We start from the raw sequence: 16,122 nt of genomic DNA, 5'->3' as shown, positions 1-16,122 counted from the left end.
AGGAGCAAATGAGGTGACAGGGGCAAGGGGATCGGATATAAATTTCTAACTGTTCATTCTTACTCTCCACTTTTCTTTTTGATTCTAACTTTGGCGATGGCGTGTTTTTTTTTTTTTTTTTTTGGTGTTTTTGCATTTTTTGATTTGGGTCTCTTTTTTTTTCTTTCCATTTTTTCTCCCCTTAATCGCTACACTTCACTTCAATTCGTGTCTATCGTTCAACGACTAGGGAACGGATGGATGTCTGATGGATTCCTTTTCAATCACTTCCCAGAAAAGTGATCTCATTCATTCTCCTCGCATTCTTTTCACAATAGCGTTTTATTTTCATCGATTTTACGGGTTGGGTCTTTTTTCTTCTATATCGTCTTCCATCTCCTTTGTTTCCCGGGGGCAATCTTCTTTTTTATATACTTTTCTTCTCTCCTCTTTTCAATCCATCCTGAGCGATGAATGGTGGTGGTGGTGGTCGGTGGTCGGTGGTGATGGTGATGGTGATGGTGAATGGTGTCACATATTTGAAACTTTTACTGCTCAGGTGAAAGCGGGCCTGAAAGGATAACTGTAGGGAATTGGGGAAAGGAAGCATTGTATTTAACTTGTGTATACAAGCGTATGGTATCGTGTTGAATGGTATCAGGATCTCGTGAAATAATAGAAAGAGGGGTATCCGCTGCCTGCAGTTCTCCGTCTACTCGTATCGTCCATCATAAACATTACAATACCTGGACCATTACTTCCGCCTGACCTGTAGGAGTAGACTACTACACATTGCCCGCCTAGCCTGGTGGGAATATCGCGCCATGGAATGGTAGAAGTTAGAATTGGGCAGTAGACTACTGTACTCGTACAGCACGGTATACGTACTCGTGCGAAGCTGTAAGATAAGGCTACAAATTATCTAGACTAACTTAGCACCGACCGTACGAGTACTCGTACGTACGGTCCGGTCCGGTGGTGGTGCGCAGAGAAGGAATAAATTTAAAAAGTGATAATACGGTAGTACGTACGATACGGTACCGGTAGTTTACCGACCAATTAACTTCCCGTGCTTGGCTCCGTCGTCGGTGGGAAGATGGAAAAGGAGGAGGGGAAGAAAGCGAAGTGGGTTGACAAAAAAAATCTCTTCTCCCCCCCCGCTCTGCCCCCCATCCCCACCCCCGCGAATAGTATCATACTCGTATATGATACTCGAGTACCGTAAGGTAACCGTACGATACATCCAATTCCAAGTTACAAAGTGCTATGCTCTTCGTACCGGAGCGGGGAAGAAGGAAGAAGAATAAAGAAGAGAAAAAAAATATCCTTCAAGTCTTGGCAACGGACGTCATGCAGTCTTCCCTCCCTCCCTTTTTCTTTCCGGACGGTACGAGTAACTACGGTATAGTACGGTTACTTCGGAGCAGACGGATTTCCCCCGCTTGCGTTTTTGTGCGATGGGATGATTTTACTTTTGCAGTTGAGGTTTTTTTTTTTTTTTTTTTTTTTTTTTTTTTTTTGCAAAATAAAGTTTTTATACCATCGGTACCGTAAATACCGTGTCACGGTTTGTGTCTTTATCTGGTCTGGTTCCGGTCGGTTTCGCGAAGGAAGAAGGGGGGATGATGGGTTGGAATGGATGATATGGATGGGGAGATCTTCGGGTATGACGTAGTTGTAAGATTTTTTTTTTTTTCTTTCTTTCTTTCTTTCTTTCTTTCTTGTAAGGATGTGTGCGTGTGTGGCTTCTGGGTGTTCACATCGGCGATTTGGCATTAATAATACCGGTAAGTTGAGGTAGGGTTGAGGGTTTGTCACCTTTCTTTGTTAAAAACCGTTATGATACATAGACTACCGTATGATATTATACTCGTACGTGTGTATACGAGTACCTGTGGCGGTGGCGCTGAGTTAGGTTTTTACGCGTTCATCGTATGATACGAGTATTGTACGTGTACTATCATAATATTATTATAATATTATGATTCGTCGAGGAGAATTTTTTTTTTATTTTTTTCTAGAATGGGACAAAAAAAAAAACACGTGGGTTGGGGGTTTTTTTTGGGGGGGGAAGGTTGAGGTGATGATATGATGTGATGTGATGTGATATGACGGGCGGACAAGACAAGACAGGCAAGACCCCGGCGCTTGGTGAATTGGGAAAAGGAAGGAACGGTGTGAGGCATGGTGGGGGGAGGGGACAACGACATTCATTTCGCTTACTAATGATGGGTTATTAACGGTGTTTAGTAATAAATGTTTGCGACATTGTCCTGTTAACCGCTTTATAACTCTTATCAAAACTCGACATTTTCCTACGACAGTACCGGTATTACAGTAGGGAAAAAGCCTCCTCTCTTTCCTCAGTGCCCCGTTGCACTGGATGAACAGAAGGATGGTCTGTGGGGGAAATGGGCTTAAGAGGATTGTCCGAGCACGTTGTCGGTACGGTAAAACGGTGATTTGAAATGGTATCATGCTCGAGTATGATAGGGTACTGTACAGTACAGTTCGGCCAAGTTAAAAGCGTGCGGCGCACGGGGCTGATACGCGAGATGGGAGTGGGAGATAGTTTCGATTCATCCGATATTTGTACGTTACCGGCATCATGGCACGGGAACAAAGTCGGATCTATCATAAGAAGAAGCAATCGCTTCTGCTACGGTACCGTACTGGAACCAATACAGTATCATGACACACTCTACCAAGACCAACAAACCACCGACTTGTTGTCATCCAGTCAGCCCATCGACCGCGCGCAGAGAGCCGAAAGAAAGGCGAGCAATGAAAAACCCTTCCTTCCTCCCATCGGCGTCTTCCGAATTCCACTCCTCCTCCATCTCCTGTCGAAAGAAAGAAAAAAGAAAGAAAGAAAGACACCATTGCTGACATACCTCATCATTGCTTTTTTCCTTTTCCTTTTTTCCCCAATAGCACGTCCCAACTGCCAATCAATCGATCAATCAATCAATCGCAAGCAGAAAAGCAAGATTGACGTCGACGCCGATGAAACATCGGATCTGATCTGGGAGAAGAAGAAGAAGAAGAAAAAAACCCCCTATTCGCCCTGCACATCTTGTTGGGGGCCGGCCGGCCGGTTATGTAAGGCATAGTTAATCAGAAGCACGGCATGGGCGGACGGGGGGGGGGCAGGTGGGGGTGAGTTATCTGATTGTATCGTTTCGTGTCGTGCCTTATCGTGGGTGTGTGGAGTGGTGTATCATAGGGTGCCTGGTAGGGCTTGTAGTCTAGATGATATCTTGTGGTGGTGGGAGGTTGACACTTTGTTTTTGGGTGGGTGGGTCCCTTGCATGGGGGAGTTGTTCTAGAAGTTTTGGTCTACGAGTTAGTACCAGTGTGGGAACCACATGGGCCAAAATTTTACCAGATTTCAAATACTGTTTCTTGTAAAGTGTAATAGCCAAAAGTATTAATTATAATTGTATGTGTTTTCACGGGAATTTGTGACATATCCATACAGTGTTAGCTTAAAATATTCAAAATTGTATATCTTTATGATAACTTTCATAACCCACCCTCCATTTAATAAAGAAGATTTTAACTATTAGTTTATACTATATACTATACTTCATATACTTGTAAAATTAGAACACAATTCACAAAATCTGATATACTACAACAGGATTTCAAAAGGAGTATTTGAAACTTTAGCTACTTAAGAGGTCTTCCAACAGCACTTCAATGAATATTTTTTTTAAATTATTCTTTCCATTATTCTATACTTTATGTTAGGGTTGATATACTTGACAAAATATAATACATTTTACAAAAACTGATATACTATAACAGGTTTTCAAAAGGCACATTTGAAATGTTAACCACTTAAGGAGCCTTCAAATAACTATTTAATGAATATTTTTTCAAATTATTTTAACTACACTATAGGTTTATACTTTATTTTAGATTTTGTATACTTGAACAATTAAATTAAAATTTATAAAATTTTACATACAACAACAGGATATCTAAAGAGATATTTGAAATGTGAACTATGATCTAAACAGTCTTGTAATAGCTATTAATTGAGTATTTTTTATAATAGTTGTAATGCAGTTTTAACTTCTCATTCTTGTTCTTTGCTATGCTTGTAATTGTTAAGTTATCATCTTATCATTTCTACTGTTTCTATCTTTATATATTTTGACTCCAATCACATTAGTATTGACTTGTCAAGTTCTTCTATAATAATTATTATACTATTTTGTATTCATTGAGGATTATAACTGCAGCTCTTTTATCGGTATTATTCATAATCTGAAGGCTAAACTTAACTTTACAACTATATTTTTATCTTTAACTTTAACTGCAATCTTTTCATAATACTATATATATTTATGTATACTATTATCCTACTTGTAGCTCAGTATCACGAATGTGGTTGGGCAAGGAAAAGGTTTTCACGTAACGCATGGTTATGAGTCACAGGTATGTTATTGTTTCACACATATGACTCATTTGAGTTATATGATTTGTTATGTTTCGCACATGGCTCAAATATGAGTCATGGGACATGCACCTGGCGAGTATGCCTTGCAAGTGTGCCTTGCGGGTATGCCTTGCGCATATGATTTATGTTTAGCACATGACTTCGTTATGAGGTTATGGGTTTCGCACATATAGCTCATTTGAGTAGTGTGACTTGTTTATTGTGTTATGATCAGTTTATGAGTTTTAGCATATGACCTCGCTATGAGGTCATAGGTTTTGAGCATGTGACCACTTTGGTTATATAACTAGTTTGTTATGATTTGGTTTCGCACATGTGACCACTTTAGGTTGCATGACTAAGGGTGGGAATAACACTATATAAGGAGGCCAAAGCGGCCGAGGAAGATAGGTTCTTCACGCTTTGTTCTAAGTACTTTTCCTTGTCCTTGCCGTCGCTTTGCCTCGAGCGTTTCTTTCACACCCATAATGGGCCCTGATACCTTGGATTATGGGGGAGATATCTGAGTTTGCTTAGTAGTTCCTGGGGTTCTTAGTATTGAGGTCTCTTGGCATTGTGTAATGGATTACTTGTTTGCTTCTCGTTTCGTCGCTTGATGGTTTCTCACGATACTGTTACTTTGAGCACTTCATTATAGTCGCTTATGAGCCCCTTTCAGTAAAATGTATTCAGCTTCCTGTTTATTGTCTACTCGTAGGTTTCGCATTCGATTGGGAGGAATAGAACATGCTGTTTAGAGGGATCACCCGTGTTGTTCTTTAGGCCAGCTCATGATGTTGGGTTTTAGCAGAGCCCTTAGTTCTCATGATACAAAATACCCTTAGGTTAGACTGATGACCTTCCCAAGTTTAACTCGTCGTACTAGCCGCATCATTCCTCAGGTAGTAGGGCAGTACCTGCCCAGCCCCTCTTTATTACATTACGTTTCTACAGTCGGAATCCTACGATGTTGTTTGTCACTGTTTTCTTGGAAGTTTTGTCCTTGTGGCATTTACGGTGGTTCAGTCAGGTGTCTCCTCCCTGCCTCGGTAGGGATGGCTTTGATCCTGAAAACTCTTACCTCCTGATGTGGTTGTTGTTGCTACCTGGGGTGGTGTGGGACGATTGGCTGCCAGGCACTCGCGTTGTCTGTGCGTTTAGGTGGTTCGGTTGCGGATTGTGGTTAGCGGCTTTACCAATTGCAAGTGGAGCCTACCTTCTGTTTGTCTGCTCCTGTTCATTCACCCTCCCCCTTCTCATCGTGTTGGTTGGGAGTGCCTCTTGTCCGTTATTCGGTCTGTACTTGTTGCCAGACCTGTAGGGCTAGCTTTGGCTGGCTCTGCCTACTCTTTCCTGGCTTGGTTGGACTTCAGTTCGGCTAGGTTGAATAGTGTGGCTGGTGCCAGTGCCTTTGGGTATTGGTGCCGCCTCCTTTGTGGCTCTTGGCTGTGGCTGGTAGGTTCCCCTCAGCTGTACGGTGCTGGGGGTTGGAGCTCTGTTGGTGTGGCCAAGACCAGTAGCTACCTGATGGGGCTAGGTATGGGCTGTCCTGTAGCTATTGATGGTTGATCTGTCTGAGGGGCAGGGGGGCTGGATGGGCTCTGTGGTGTCTGGTGTGTGGTGCTTGGGGGGAGCTGATTAGGGGGAGAGAGGCACCTGTGAGCACCGGTCAGGCCTGCGTCACATTAAGCGAAGTCTAATTAAGTATTTCCAGTCTGGCTTGGACTGTTGGGTGAAGCTGCTGAGTGCTGTAAAGCTCCTCAAAGGCCTGGCTGGCTGATGGCCACCTGTGCGGATAGTGGATTGCGACCACCTGGTTGGACTTGTTTGGGTTTTGCGCGCTGGGTTTTGTGGGGTTTGTTTGGTTTCTTTGGTTTGGCTACGGGTTTGGCAGGAGGAGGTATGGCACCAGAAGTAGGAGATAGGCCACACTGACCTGTTCGGTCTGTCACCACCTCTATGTATTTTCTATATTTGTGTTGTTTTGTTTGGGGGACAGGCAGTGGGTACAGGTCCTCCACACCGGTATGCTCTTCGGAGGTAACCGGCAAAGTGAGTTTATAGGGTCGACGGCCTGGTATGCGGGTGCGAGAGGTTGACATGTTGGTTACCTCCTCCCTGCTATTGTGTCGCCTGTAGGTTTAGTTTGTGTTTGTTGGTTTTCTACTGCAGTCGAGGTTTTGCGAGACAGTTTCAGATCGGGTGGTAGTGATTTTATATTTGTTGGACGAGGAATCTGATTGGGTTGGTCTTTTGCTCGGCTTCAGCTATGCTTAGTGCTAGTTGGCTTCATACCAGAGGAGCTATGGACTTGGACCGGGGTAGGCACTGGGTTGTTTGATAGTTTTGTAATTAGTTTCCATGCAGGCATGACTCGGGGATAGTAGGTGTGGGACCATAGACTTAGTTAGCTTAGGATTAGTGGTACACCAGTTAGTGGTATCCCTGTGCCAGCGGGGGCTCGTCATATGCCTGTGTTGGCGGTACGAGTTTAAATAAAATTAGATTGAATTCTAAGTACTTTTCCTACTTATTACTTTAATGAATATAAAACACCTTTATGATCTTTATCATTATTGCAACCTTTATCGTTATGCCGAGGAAAGCTCTTCATGAAAGAAGAGTTAGAGAAAGCTTATTATAGGTGTTCCTGATATAAGACAAAGGTCTTGTACTATCAGTAACATAGGCAGAGGCCTAGTACTATCATAAGATAAAGGAAAGACGAAGAAGAAGAAGAGAAGTATTGTTCCCCGTTGCCAAGAACTAACTATCCAAGGAGGGATCATTACACTCAGTTTAGATTTTATATTTATACAAATCTTTCTATAAAGGAGTAAAGTTTTTCTAGCATTGATTATTTTATGATAATAATTAACATCTTGTTATATTTTTTACATTTATTTTATTTTTATTTTTTGTTGATATGTGCTGACAAATCATAGTCATGTGATATGGTTTTTGTTACGTTTGCAGGGGTACCCAATGATATTAGTATAGATCAGTAACTGGTGCGGTCGTCTGGGGGAGTGACTTGTGTGATGATAAGTTATCGTAGGGTGGGTGTGCGAGTACTCTACTCGTAATTTACACCGGAGCTCGTAGACCACCGTACTGGGTTTGAAGAAGATGAGTATGATACTCGAGTATGACATTGTGAAGGAAGGAAAGGGCTTTTTTTTTTTTGCTGTAGATATTAGTGTCTTGGATCACCATGTATCATATATACAAGTAGCACACGGTACCACTCACTTGGCGTGTACTGGTATTTCATACTAACTTCCCCTTCCCCTTCCCAATCCAGGAACAATCCCGATAGACACTCACTGCGCGCTAATTCCCTCATACAGAAACCGGTATGCTGCCCAAGGTACCCTTACCTACGGTAACTAGACACGAAATATCATACAAAGTATCATAATTATCATACCATTTTCGTGTGCAGTACTCGTATCGGTAGGTTTTAAATCCAGAATGCTGGTAATATCACCTTTCAACCCCAGACAAATTCCCTAAGGGTGGTTTTTTTGCAAAACCCGAGTACTCGTACAGTACCGGTACGAGTATGATACCGGTACTCACTCGTAGGATAATATTATGATGACTTTTTCCCCACAATGATGGAATAGGACCGCACTACAGTAGTCTAGATCACTTTGGTATACCATGACTGGGAAAACCCAATAGACTACTCGTAGACTACCCAATGCACCCTTCAGTCGCACACACACAGACATACACACACACACACACAGTCTCCTTCTTTTCAACTCTGAGGGTTAGGTGTATCGGTGCAGTGTTCGGGGGGCTCACCCAATCAAACGCCCTTGGAGAGCTTCTCACGATGGCTTCAAGTCTTTAACTTCCCCACCTTCGGAAGGTTCACATTTTGTGCTCCATTGGCTCGCTTTCCTTTGTTTGCCTATTGATACGGCACCGAGTAGGGCCTTGCAGTCCTTATTTTTCCCCTCGTTCTTTTGCTCTTGCTTGTCAGTTGGGCGTCCTTGGTTTCCGGCCAGGATACAGTTGGTCGTATAGGGAGGCCGTCCTCCCCCCCTCTTCGGAGCGACCGTTCGGACACTCATGCGATTCCGGTTCCTCCTTGGTCCCCCTTCTCTCTTGCTTGGGCCCTTAGGGCCTCGAGCCCCTCACTGTCTTTTCCCAGCTTCGAGCTGGTCCCCGCACGAACCCGGTGTTCCTGACCCCCTATGGGGGGGATGGCTTTGACCCGGAGAAATCGAACATCGCCACCCCCTCTTTTTGGGTGTAGCTTGACTGATGTGGCCCGCCCCCCTCGGGTGGCGCGGCCAAATGCTTGGCGGTGGCGGCTCGGCAATCAATATTTCCTCATCTGGCCCAGACGACTATGACGACGACTGATCTGTTCCGAACTCCGCCGACCGTTCGGTAGTTGTCGACATTGCGGTATCACCCTTGCTGTAATGGCTTGGGGGCACTGTCGCTTAATGGGGAGCTCCCCGGGGAACCGCCTTTGGGTGGCGCCTGTGACAGGGGTCCGTGGATCCTTGGCTAATGTTGCTAGGGGTAGGGGTGGGTGTAGGTGCGGGCGCCGGGTTGTTGTTTCTTTTGTTGCGCGTTGATGTTTGCTTTGTGGCAGGTGGCCCGCGAGGGGGATTTCTTTAAGGGGGGCCCAGGGCTGGGGGCTGTATCTCATGCCGTACTCCGATTACTTTGGTTAGTAGGTGAGATAGTGGAAGAATAAAAGGTTTACACACACACACACAGTCTCCTTCTTTTCAACTCTGAGGGTTAGGTGTTCAGTGCGGTATTCGGGGGGTCCAACCAATCAAACGCCCTTGGAGAGCTTCTCACGATGGCTTCAAGTCTTTAACTTCCCCACCATCGGAAGGTTCACGTTTCGTGCTCCGTTGGCTCGCTTTCCTTTGTTTGCCTATTTATACGGCACCGAGTGGGCCTTGTGGTCCTTATTTTTCCCTCATTTTTGCTCTTGCTTGTCGGTCGGGCGTCCTTGGTTTCCGGCCAGAATACAGTTGGTCGTATAGGGAGGCCGTCCTCCCCCCCTCTTCGGAGCGAACATTCGGACACTCATGCGATTTTGGTTCCTTCTTGGTCTCCCTTCTTTCTTGCTTGGGCCCTTAGGACCTCGAGCCCCTCACTGTCTTTTCCCAGCTTCGAGCGAGTCCCCGCGCGAACCTGGTGTTCCTGACCCCCTATGGGGGGGATGGCTTTGACCCGGAGATATTGAATTTCGCCACCCCTTCTTTTGGGTGTGGCCCGACTGTGGCGTAGGTGTTTGCTTTGTGGTGGTGTACTAGCTTGGCTTGGCGGAGGAAGGGTGGCCCGGATGCAGCATCCCGGTCTCGTCATGCGGTGGTGTGAGAACCGTAGAAAATAAGTGCTTCAGTGGGGTCGGGGCTATGTGCACCTGCATCTGCCGAGTGTGGTGGGGCATCCGAGGAGGAGGGCGAAACTTGCGAGGTTGGGCTAGGCTGGCGGGGTGGGTTTCTTTTGTGGAAGAGTGTTTGCGAGCTCGCTTCGGGCGGGTAATGATGTATTGTGGCAGGTGGCCCGCGAGGTGGATTTCTTTAAGGGGGCCCTTGGGCTGGGGGCTGTATCTCATGCCGTACTCCGATTACTTTAGTTAGTAGGTAAGATAGTGGAAGCATAAAAGGTTTACACATACACACACACACACGGAGCGAGAAAAATTTCGGAAATTCCGGTACAGTTAGCGGGGCATTCCTGCAACCACATCAAGTTTATTTTTGTTTATGTACACATCATCTTTTTATCCGGTACAACCAGAATTTTCACTCAAAGAACTACTCCACCCCCTCACTCACGATACTCCTCCCTTAGGTGGTGTGGCCAATCACAGCCCTCCATCCCAAGGCTTCATCTCCTCTGAGAGTTTAGGACGCTGGCCATAAGACCATCCTACTTACTCACCATGACCTCCCAACCCTCGTCTCCGGCCCCGCCGCATCTTCCCCACTCTCCCTCTCCCTTGGGAGGACTCAGAAGCCCTACCAAGAGCCCAAGGATCAACTCCCCCAGCCTCCTGCCGCCCGGCTCCCCTCAGCGAGTATCCCTCAACTCGACCCTCCCCATGTTTGCCACCATCAGGCATCAAAGAGGCTGCCCTAACGCCTAAATCAACGTGGGAAACAGGATCGTGGCCAGGAGAAGCACCTTCTCCGAGGGCAGACAGGAACTAGGATGCACGAGCGCGTGCTATGTCCTCCTCACTGGGAACATGAAAGCCCCGACCATAGCGGCACCCCAGCCGGAACTTCCAGGTTTCAGGACCACGCTCCAGAAAATCTTCGGCAACGAAGCGGTAGACGCAGCCGACACCGACGCCCTAGCCTTCATGACAGCGGCAGCCTCCTCCTACCACCCGTCACAAGAAAGCCCTGTGCTAGTATCCCAGATACCGCAGGTCCCAGCCTCCTCCCCGCCGCTGGGCGAAATGAATGAACCCATGGACCAGTCTCAAGACATCGGAGTAACCGAGACGCAAGCTACGCAAGATGTAGCAAGGTCCTTGGGAAACGGGAGAAACACAGACCAAACTGGGTTGGGAGACAGCCAACATGCCCACGAACCAAGCGAAGTGCCGGAGAGCTCGGCCCCCCAGAATGCACCAAGGTAAGTACGATTCTCCTCCCCCCTGACCACGACAAGAGAAATCCCGGGGACCCTAACAGGCAATGTGACAAACAACCCGAACTCCTCCTCGCAAACCCAAAACCTCCCCACCACCTCCTCCTCCCTGTATGAATCGACCGAAGTCGAGCTCACACCAAAAGAAAAGGAGGAACTAGAATGCCCCGTCACCGTCGGCATCATGGTTGGCTTCATCCATCAGCTGGAAAAAAAATTCCAAGAGCAGATGCAAGCAATGGAAGAACGGCTCACCGGGGAAATAAGGCTAAGGACTAGACAGTCCAACACCAACACCCCTACCCCTTCCCCATCCGCTGCCCCCAGACAGCCCAGAACCCAAGCCACAGCCTCCAACCAGAACCATCCCCCCCCCCCCCCACCCGCAACACCGCACCACAGCCCCCCCCCTCCAAACAAATTCTAAGAAAACCCAAGGGAGACACACCAGCGCCGGCACTGCAGGCCGAGGCGAGCACCAAGGCAGATGAAACCGCCCCACAGAAAGCAGCGCTCAGACAGACATGGGCCGCCATTACGTCCTCTGGAATCGATGTGGACGGCTTCTGGCTAGTCCCAACAAAGAAGAGGAGACAAGAGCCAGCCCCAGGCATCCGAGAAACAGTGCCCTCGGCACCTTCAACCCCGCATGCCAGACAAAGGAGGCTCCTTATTCGGTCAGTGAAAAGGGGCCGCAGGATAGGAGCAGCAGGACTGTCACCAGCAAGAATCAGAGATGCGGTCAACTTGGCGTCCAGGGTTAAGTTTGCATACGCAGAATTCAACCAAAACGACGACCTGGTACTTACTACCATGGGAGACCCACCGGCCGAACCAGCCCTTAACAATGTATCGGCAATCACCAAGGCCTTGAACGAAATCGATGTTTTCGGCTTCAACATCGCCACAGACACGCCGTCCATCAACATCGTCATCAATAGGATACCACTGGGTGCCGAAGATTGGACACCCGAAGAATGGGATGCGGACTCGGATAGATGGGAGGACCTAGCAAAGGAAATCTCCGAATACAACCCACAGGTCCGACTGCTAGACAGACCTAAATGGCTCAGGTCCCCGACAGCGCTCAAGGTTGAAGGAAAAGTCAAGTACAGAGCAATGGTGGCGGTAGAGGCAAACGACTGGATTATGGCGGAAACAAGAAAACCCCTCACGAGCATGGCCATCTTCGGCATGAGATGTACCTTCCGAAAATATGTAAAGAAAGACTCGTCAACCTGCTGCGCGAGGTGCCTACAGTTCGGGCACCACGCCGTCCACTGCAGGATGGAGGCCATATGCAAATATTGCGGGGGGAGACACCACACCAAGGACCACTTCTGCACACAGACATACTGTACAGCAGGAAAGGGAAAGATGTGTTAACTGTGAGGAAACCTCTCATTTCGCTGGAGATAACCAACGCCCAACCAGGACTAGGGCGAAGTCCCTGGCACAGCCCCCTATGGCCGCCGACAAAGGAAAAGCACCAGCAGTGCTGGCCCCCCCACCGACGCCTAAATAAATATGGCGACAACAGATATAATATATCACAACGTCGGCGGGTCCATGAACGTTGTCACCGAGTTACTGAAACTCTCAAAAAAACAGAAACCGAAAATAATAGCGATTGCAGAATGCCCTCTTGAGAATCAGGATTGGATACATCTGGAAGGATTTACATGCTATGCAAGTACAAAGGCGATGAAATACGGCTGTGCCGTATATATTTTAGATAAATACGTACACATGTTTGTGGTCGAACGGATAACGTCACAATACATCACACTGTGGACCGGAGGCACCGAAATTACCTTTGGCTACCAGAGGCCCGCGGCAAGAGACTTCGACACAACAGGCCAGTGGTACATACACGGGGGAAGCAACATTTTAATAGGGGACATGAATGCGCACCACCACACATGGTCACAGGGACACCAAAACAAGGCCGGATTAAGACTAGCCAGATGGATGGACGACAGGGATATGACGGTAAAAAACCCCCACGTAATTACCCACCCGCCCAATGCGACCAACCCAAATGGAACCACGCTGGACCTTGTTGCGGCCAACAAAGGACAAAGAATCGAAGTACAAACACTGGACCTGGCAACAGCAAGCCACAAGGCACTGATGATTAAAACCAGTTTCACATGGCGGGACGACGGGGAAAAACCGCTAAGGCACGACAAAGCGGACTGGGAAGCAATTAGGGCCGAAATCAGCCTCATGGACGACCACAAAGACCACCCAGCCGAAGTGCAAAAGGAACTCACACGCATAGCCAGAAAGCACACCCCTCTCAAAAAACCGGGAAGCAAGGCCTTTTGGAACAAAACCCTGCAGCAAGAGCGAAAGGAGGTCCTCAGGCTCGTACATAAAAACCCCCGGCACCCGAAACTAAAAGAAAAAAAGAAGAACCTGCGGAAAGCCATAATGGAAGCCAAACTCGAAGCTAATGGGAAAGGCCTTCAGGAAGAAACAGATCTCGAATGCTTTAGGATGGTCCGACCAAGGACCACCAAACATCCCATACCGGCGCTCTCCAAAGAAAACGGTGAAGTGGTAGCGGAACACGGAGACATCGCCCAAGAAATCCATACGGCCCTATACGGAGGAGAGAGGAGACGAACCAGAGAGCAAATAAACAATGAACCGGAACCGTTGCAAATAGAGACCCTGGACGCAGCCATCAAACAATCACCGAACGGAGCGGCAAGCGGACCAGACAATATCACCACCAGGCTCGTGAAATACTTTAGAAAAATGAGGGAACCCCTATTCCTAAGAATGATGAACCGGGCATGGAGAGAAGGGATCCCAGAAAGCTGAAAGGTCAGTACCACCATACTGATACCTAAACTAAACAAACCGTCGTACATAGTGGCAAAAGGTTGGAGGCCGATACAACTACAATCCATACTGGCAAAGACCCTAGAAAGAGCGGCAGTTATACGAATAGCAAGGCTCGAAATTCTGGAACACAATATGTTCGGAGGGAGAAAGAGATACGGCACAACAGACGCCATATAAGCCCTAAACAATGTAATGGATACAACTGGAAAAGCCGGCAAATGCATCACCACCCTCGATGTGCAAGGAGGATTTGACCACCTACAGATGGGTAAGGTATGCAACAGGCTCGGAAAACACTCAAGCCACCTAGCGCAATGGGTCCGGTACTGGGCCACCGATAGGACAACCAGCTACCGGTTCAACGGCAGAACATTCAGGGGATATGCCACTGATAATGGCACACCGCAGGGTTCCCCCCTGTTACCGATACTTTTCCTGATCAGCATGCTAGAAACAGCCAAAGTACAGGCAGCCCCATTCCAGAAAACGGAAACCAAGGTCCTGATGTACGTGGACGACATCTTGATAGCAACGACATACCGGGACGTGAAAGAGGGAAAAAGAATACACCAGGAAACCATTAGGGGACTTGAGGCAACCGCAGCCGAAGACGGGTACGAGTTCGCACCCAGCAAAGCCGAAACGATCTTCGTACAGACACCACTGCAGAACAAATTCGAGGTCTGCTTGTGGGACCAAGAGGTACCCGGTCAAAGCTACCTAAGGTGGCTCGGATACTTCCTAACGGACAAATGGAAATGGGACCACCATGTCAGGCACTGGATCAACAAAACCACCAGCTCCGGACACCGCATAAGAGCCGTAACATCCAGATATCGCAAAGGGGGGCTGAATGCGGGAATGACACTGCGGCTGATCAAGGGCCTAATAATCCCGCAGCTGACATACGGGATAGAGACATGGGGAAACAAAGGCCTGATAAGGGAAGCGCAAGCAGCCCTCAACAAGATAGTCCGGACCGCCTTCAGACTGGAAAAGAAAACACCGGTCTTGGCTTTCCTTAACGAGCTCGGGATCCCACCACTGGACCTCATGATGCAGTTCAGACAGAACTTGCTGGCGCTATGAGCCGCCACTAAGGACCGCCACAACAATTGGACAAAGAGGTGGATGACCAAACATGGGGCAGAAGACATTATCACTACCACCGGTAATTACCAGCTAGGCAAAGACGCACTCAAAAACCAACTGCAACAGGGGTGGGCAGAAAGTGTCACCAACCAAGGCACTAGATACCAAGGAAGACCCGGTAAATCGCACAAGCACCTGTTTTCCCTAACCAGGCAAGACTTCAAAAGACTGTTGGGGCTAAGGTCAACGGCGGGCTGGCCATACCAGGAGATAACCGGCGCCAGGAGACAATGTCCATGCGACCGGGACATAATCACCTTTGACCACCTAGCAAACAGGTGCGGGGTAATGACCACCACGACGATCGGGCTTTACGACAATAAAAGGCAAGGAGAACACCTTCGATCGATGGACGACTGGCCATAAGGGCTTAAAGGGAAACCAGTAATGGCCAGAGACGGGGACGGTACCCAACAACCAGACGCCGCCCAGGTAATTGGAGCCAATGTTAACCTACCCACGAGCCAACCGACACAGAAACCAGTGAAACCCAGTCCAAGATGACCTTACACGGTATGCGGAGAAATGGTACTAAGGGACGTGCAACATGAGTCGGTGCACGCCAGAAAGTACGACCCGGCGAGAAAGGGCTGATAGACTGTAAGGGCGGAAGACACGGAGGAGGCGCCCAGTGGATCAGGGGAGCAATGCTGATCAGATGGTTATTTCATAATGTACATGACCACGGGGCCTAGGAGGCAGGCGTGGGTTTCTTTTGTTTGTTTAGATTTCCTTTGTTTACGACCATGGGACCAATGGGGCAGGCGTGGGTTTCTTTTGTTTGTTTGGATTTCCTTTGTTCACGACCATGGGGCCAAGGGGGCAGGCGTGGGTTTCTTTTGTTTATTTAGATTTACTTTGTTCACGACCACGGGGCTGGGGGGCAGGAGTAGGTTTCCTTTATGTTGGATTAAACCGTTTGAGGGAAAGGAGAAGGAGGGGGTGGGAGTTTCTTTTGTATGGCCTACAGGGGGGTGTAGCGAAGGATTTCGTTGAGGGGGGCCCAGGGCTGGGGGCAGTATCCCACGCCGTACTCCGAT

At 47.9% G+C, this 16,122-nt stretch overlaps 2 protein-coding genes; one reads left to right on the top strand and one right to left on the bottom strand.

The window, feature by feature from the left end:
- Positions 1-179, top strand: part of GSTUM_00009768001 (uncharacterized protein) — a 1,994-nt gene extending 1,815 nt beyond the window's left edge. The window contains exon 3 of the mRNA XM_002840896.2: positions 1-179. This exon is cut by the window's left edge and continues 534 nt beyond it.
- Positions 178-629, bottom strand: GSTUM_00009767001 (uncharacterized protein). XM_002840895.2 has 1 exon: positions 178-629. Exon 1 carries the CDS (start codon positions 587-589, stop codon positions 407-409), a length of 183 nt encoding a protein of 60 aa, XP_002840941.1. The 5' UTR covers positions 590-629; the 3' UTR covers positions 178-406.
- Between the last annotated feature and the right edge of the window lie 15,493 nt (positions 630-16,122).

Source organism: Tuber melanosporum (assembly GCF_000151645.1).
Source record: "Tuber melanosporum whole genome shotgun sequence assembly, scaffold_60, strain Mel28".
NCBI lineage: Eukaryota > Fungi > Ascomycota > Pezizomycetes > Pezizales > Tuberaceae > Tuber > Tuber melanosporum.
The sequence above is the reverse complement of the archived record's forward strand: the minus strand, read 5'-3'. Positions and strand labels throughout refer to the sequence as shown.

What these genes read in the sequence shown, in the direction of transcription:
- GSTUM_00009767001 (XM_002840895.2), bottom strand. Translation starts at nt 589, where the DNA reads ATGCTTCCTTTCCCCAATTCCCTACAGTTATCCTTTCAGGCCCGCTTT.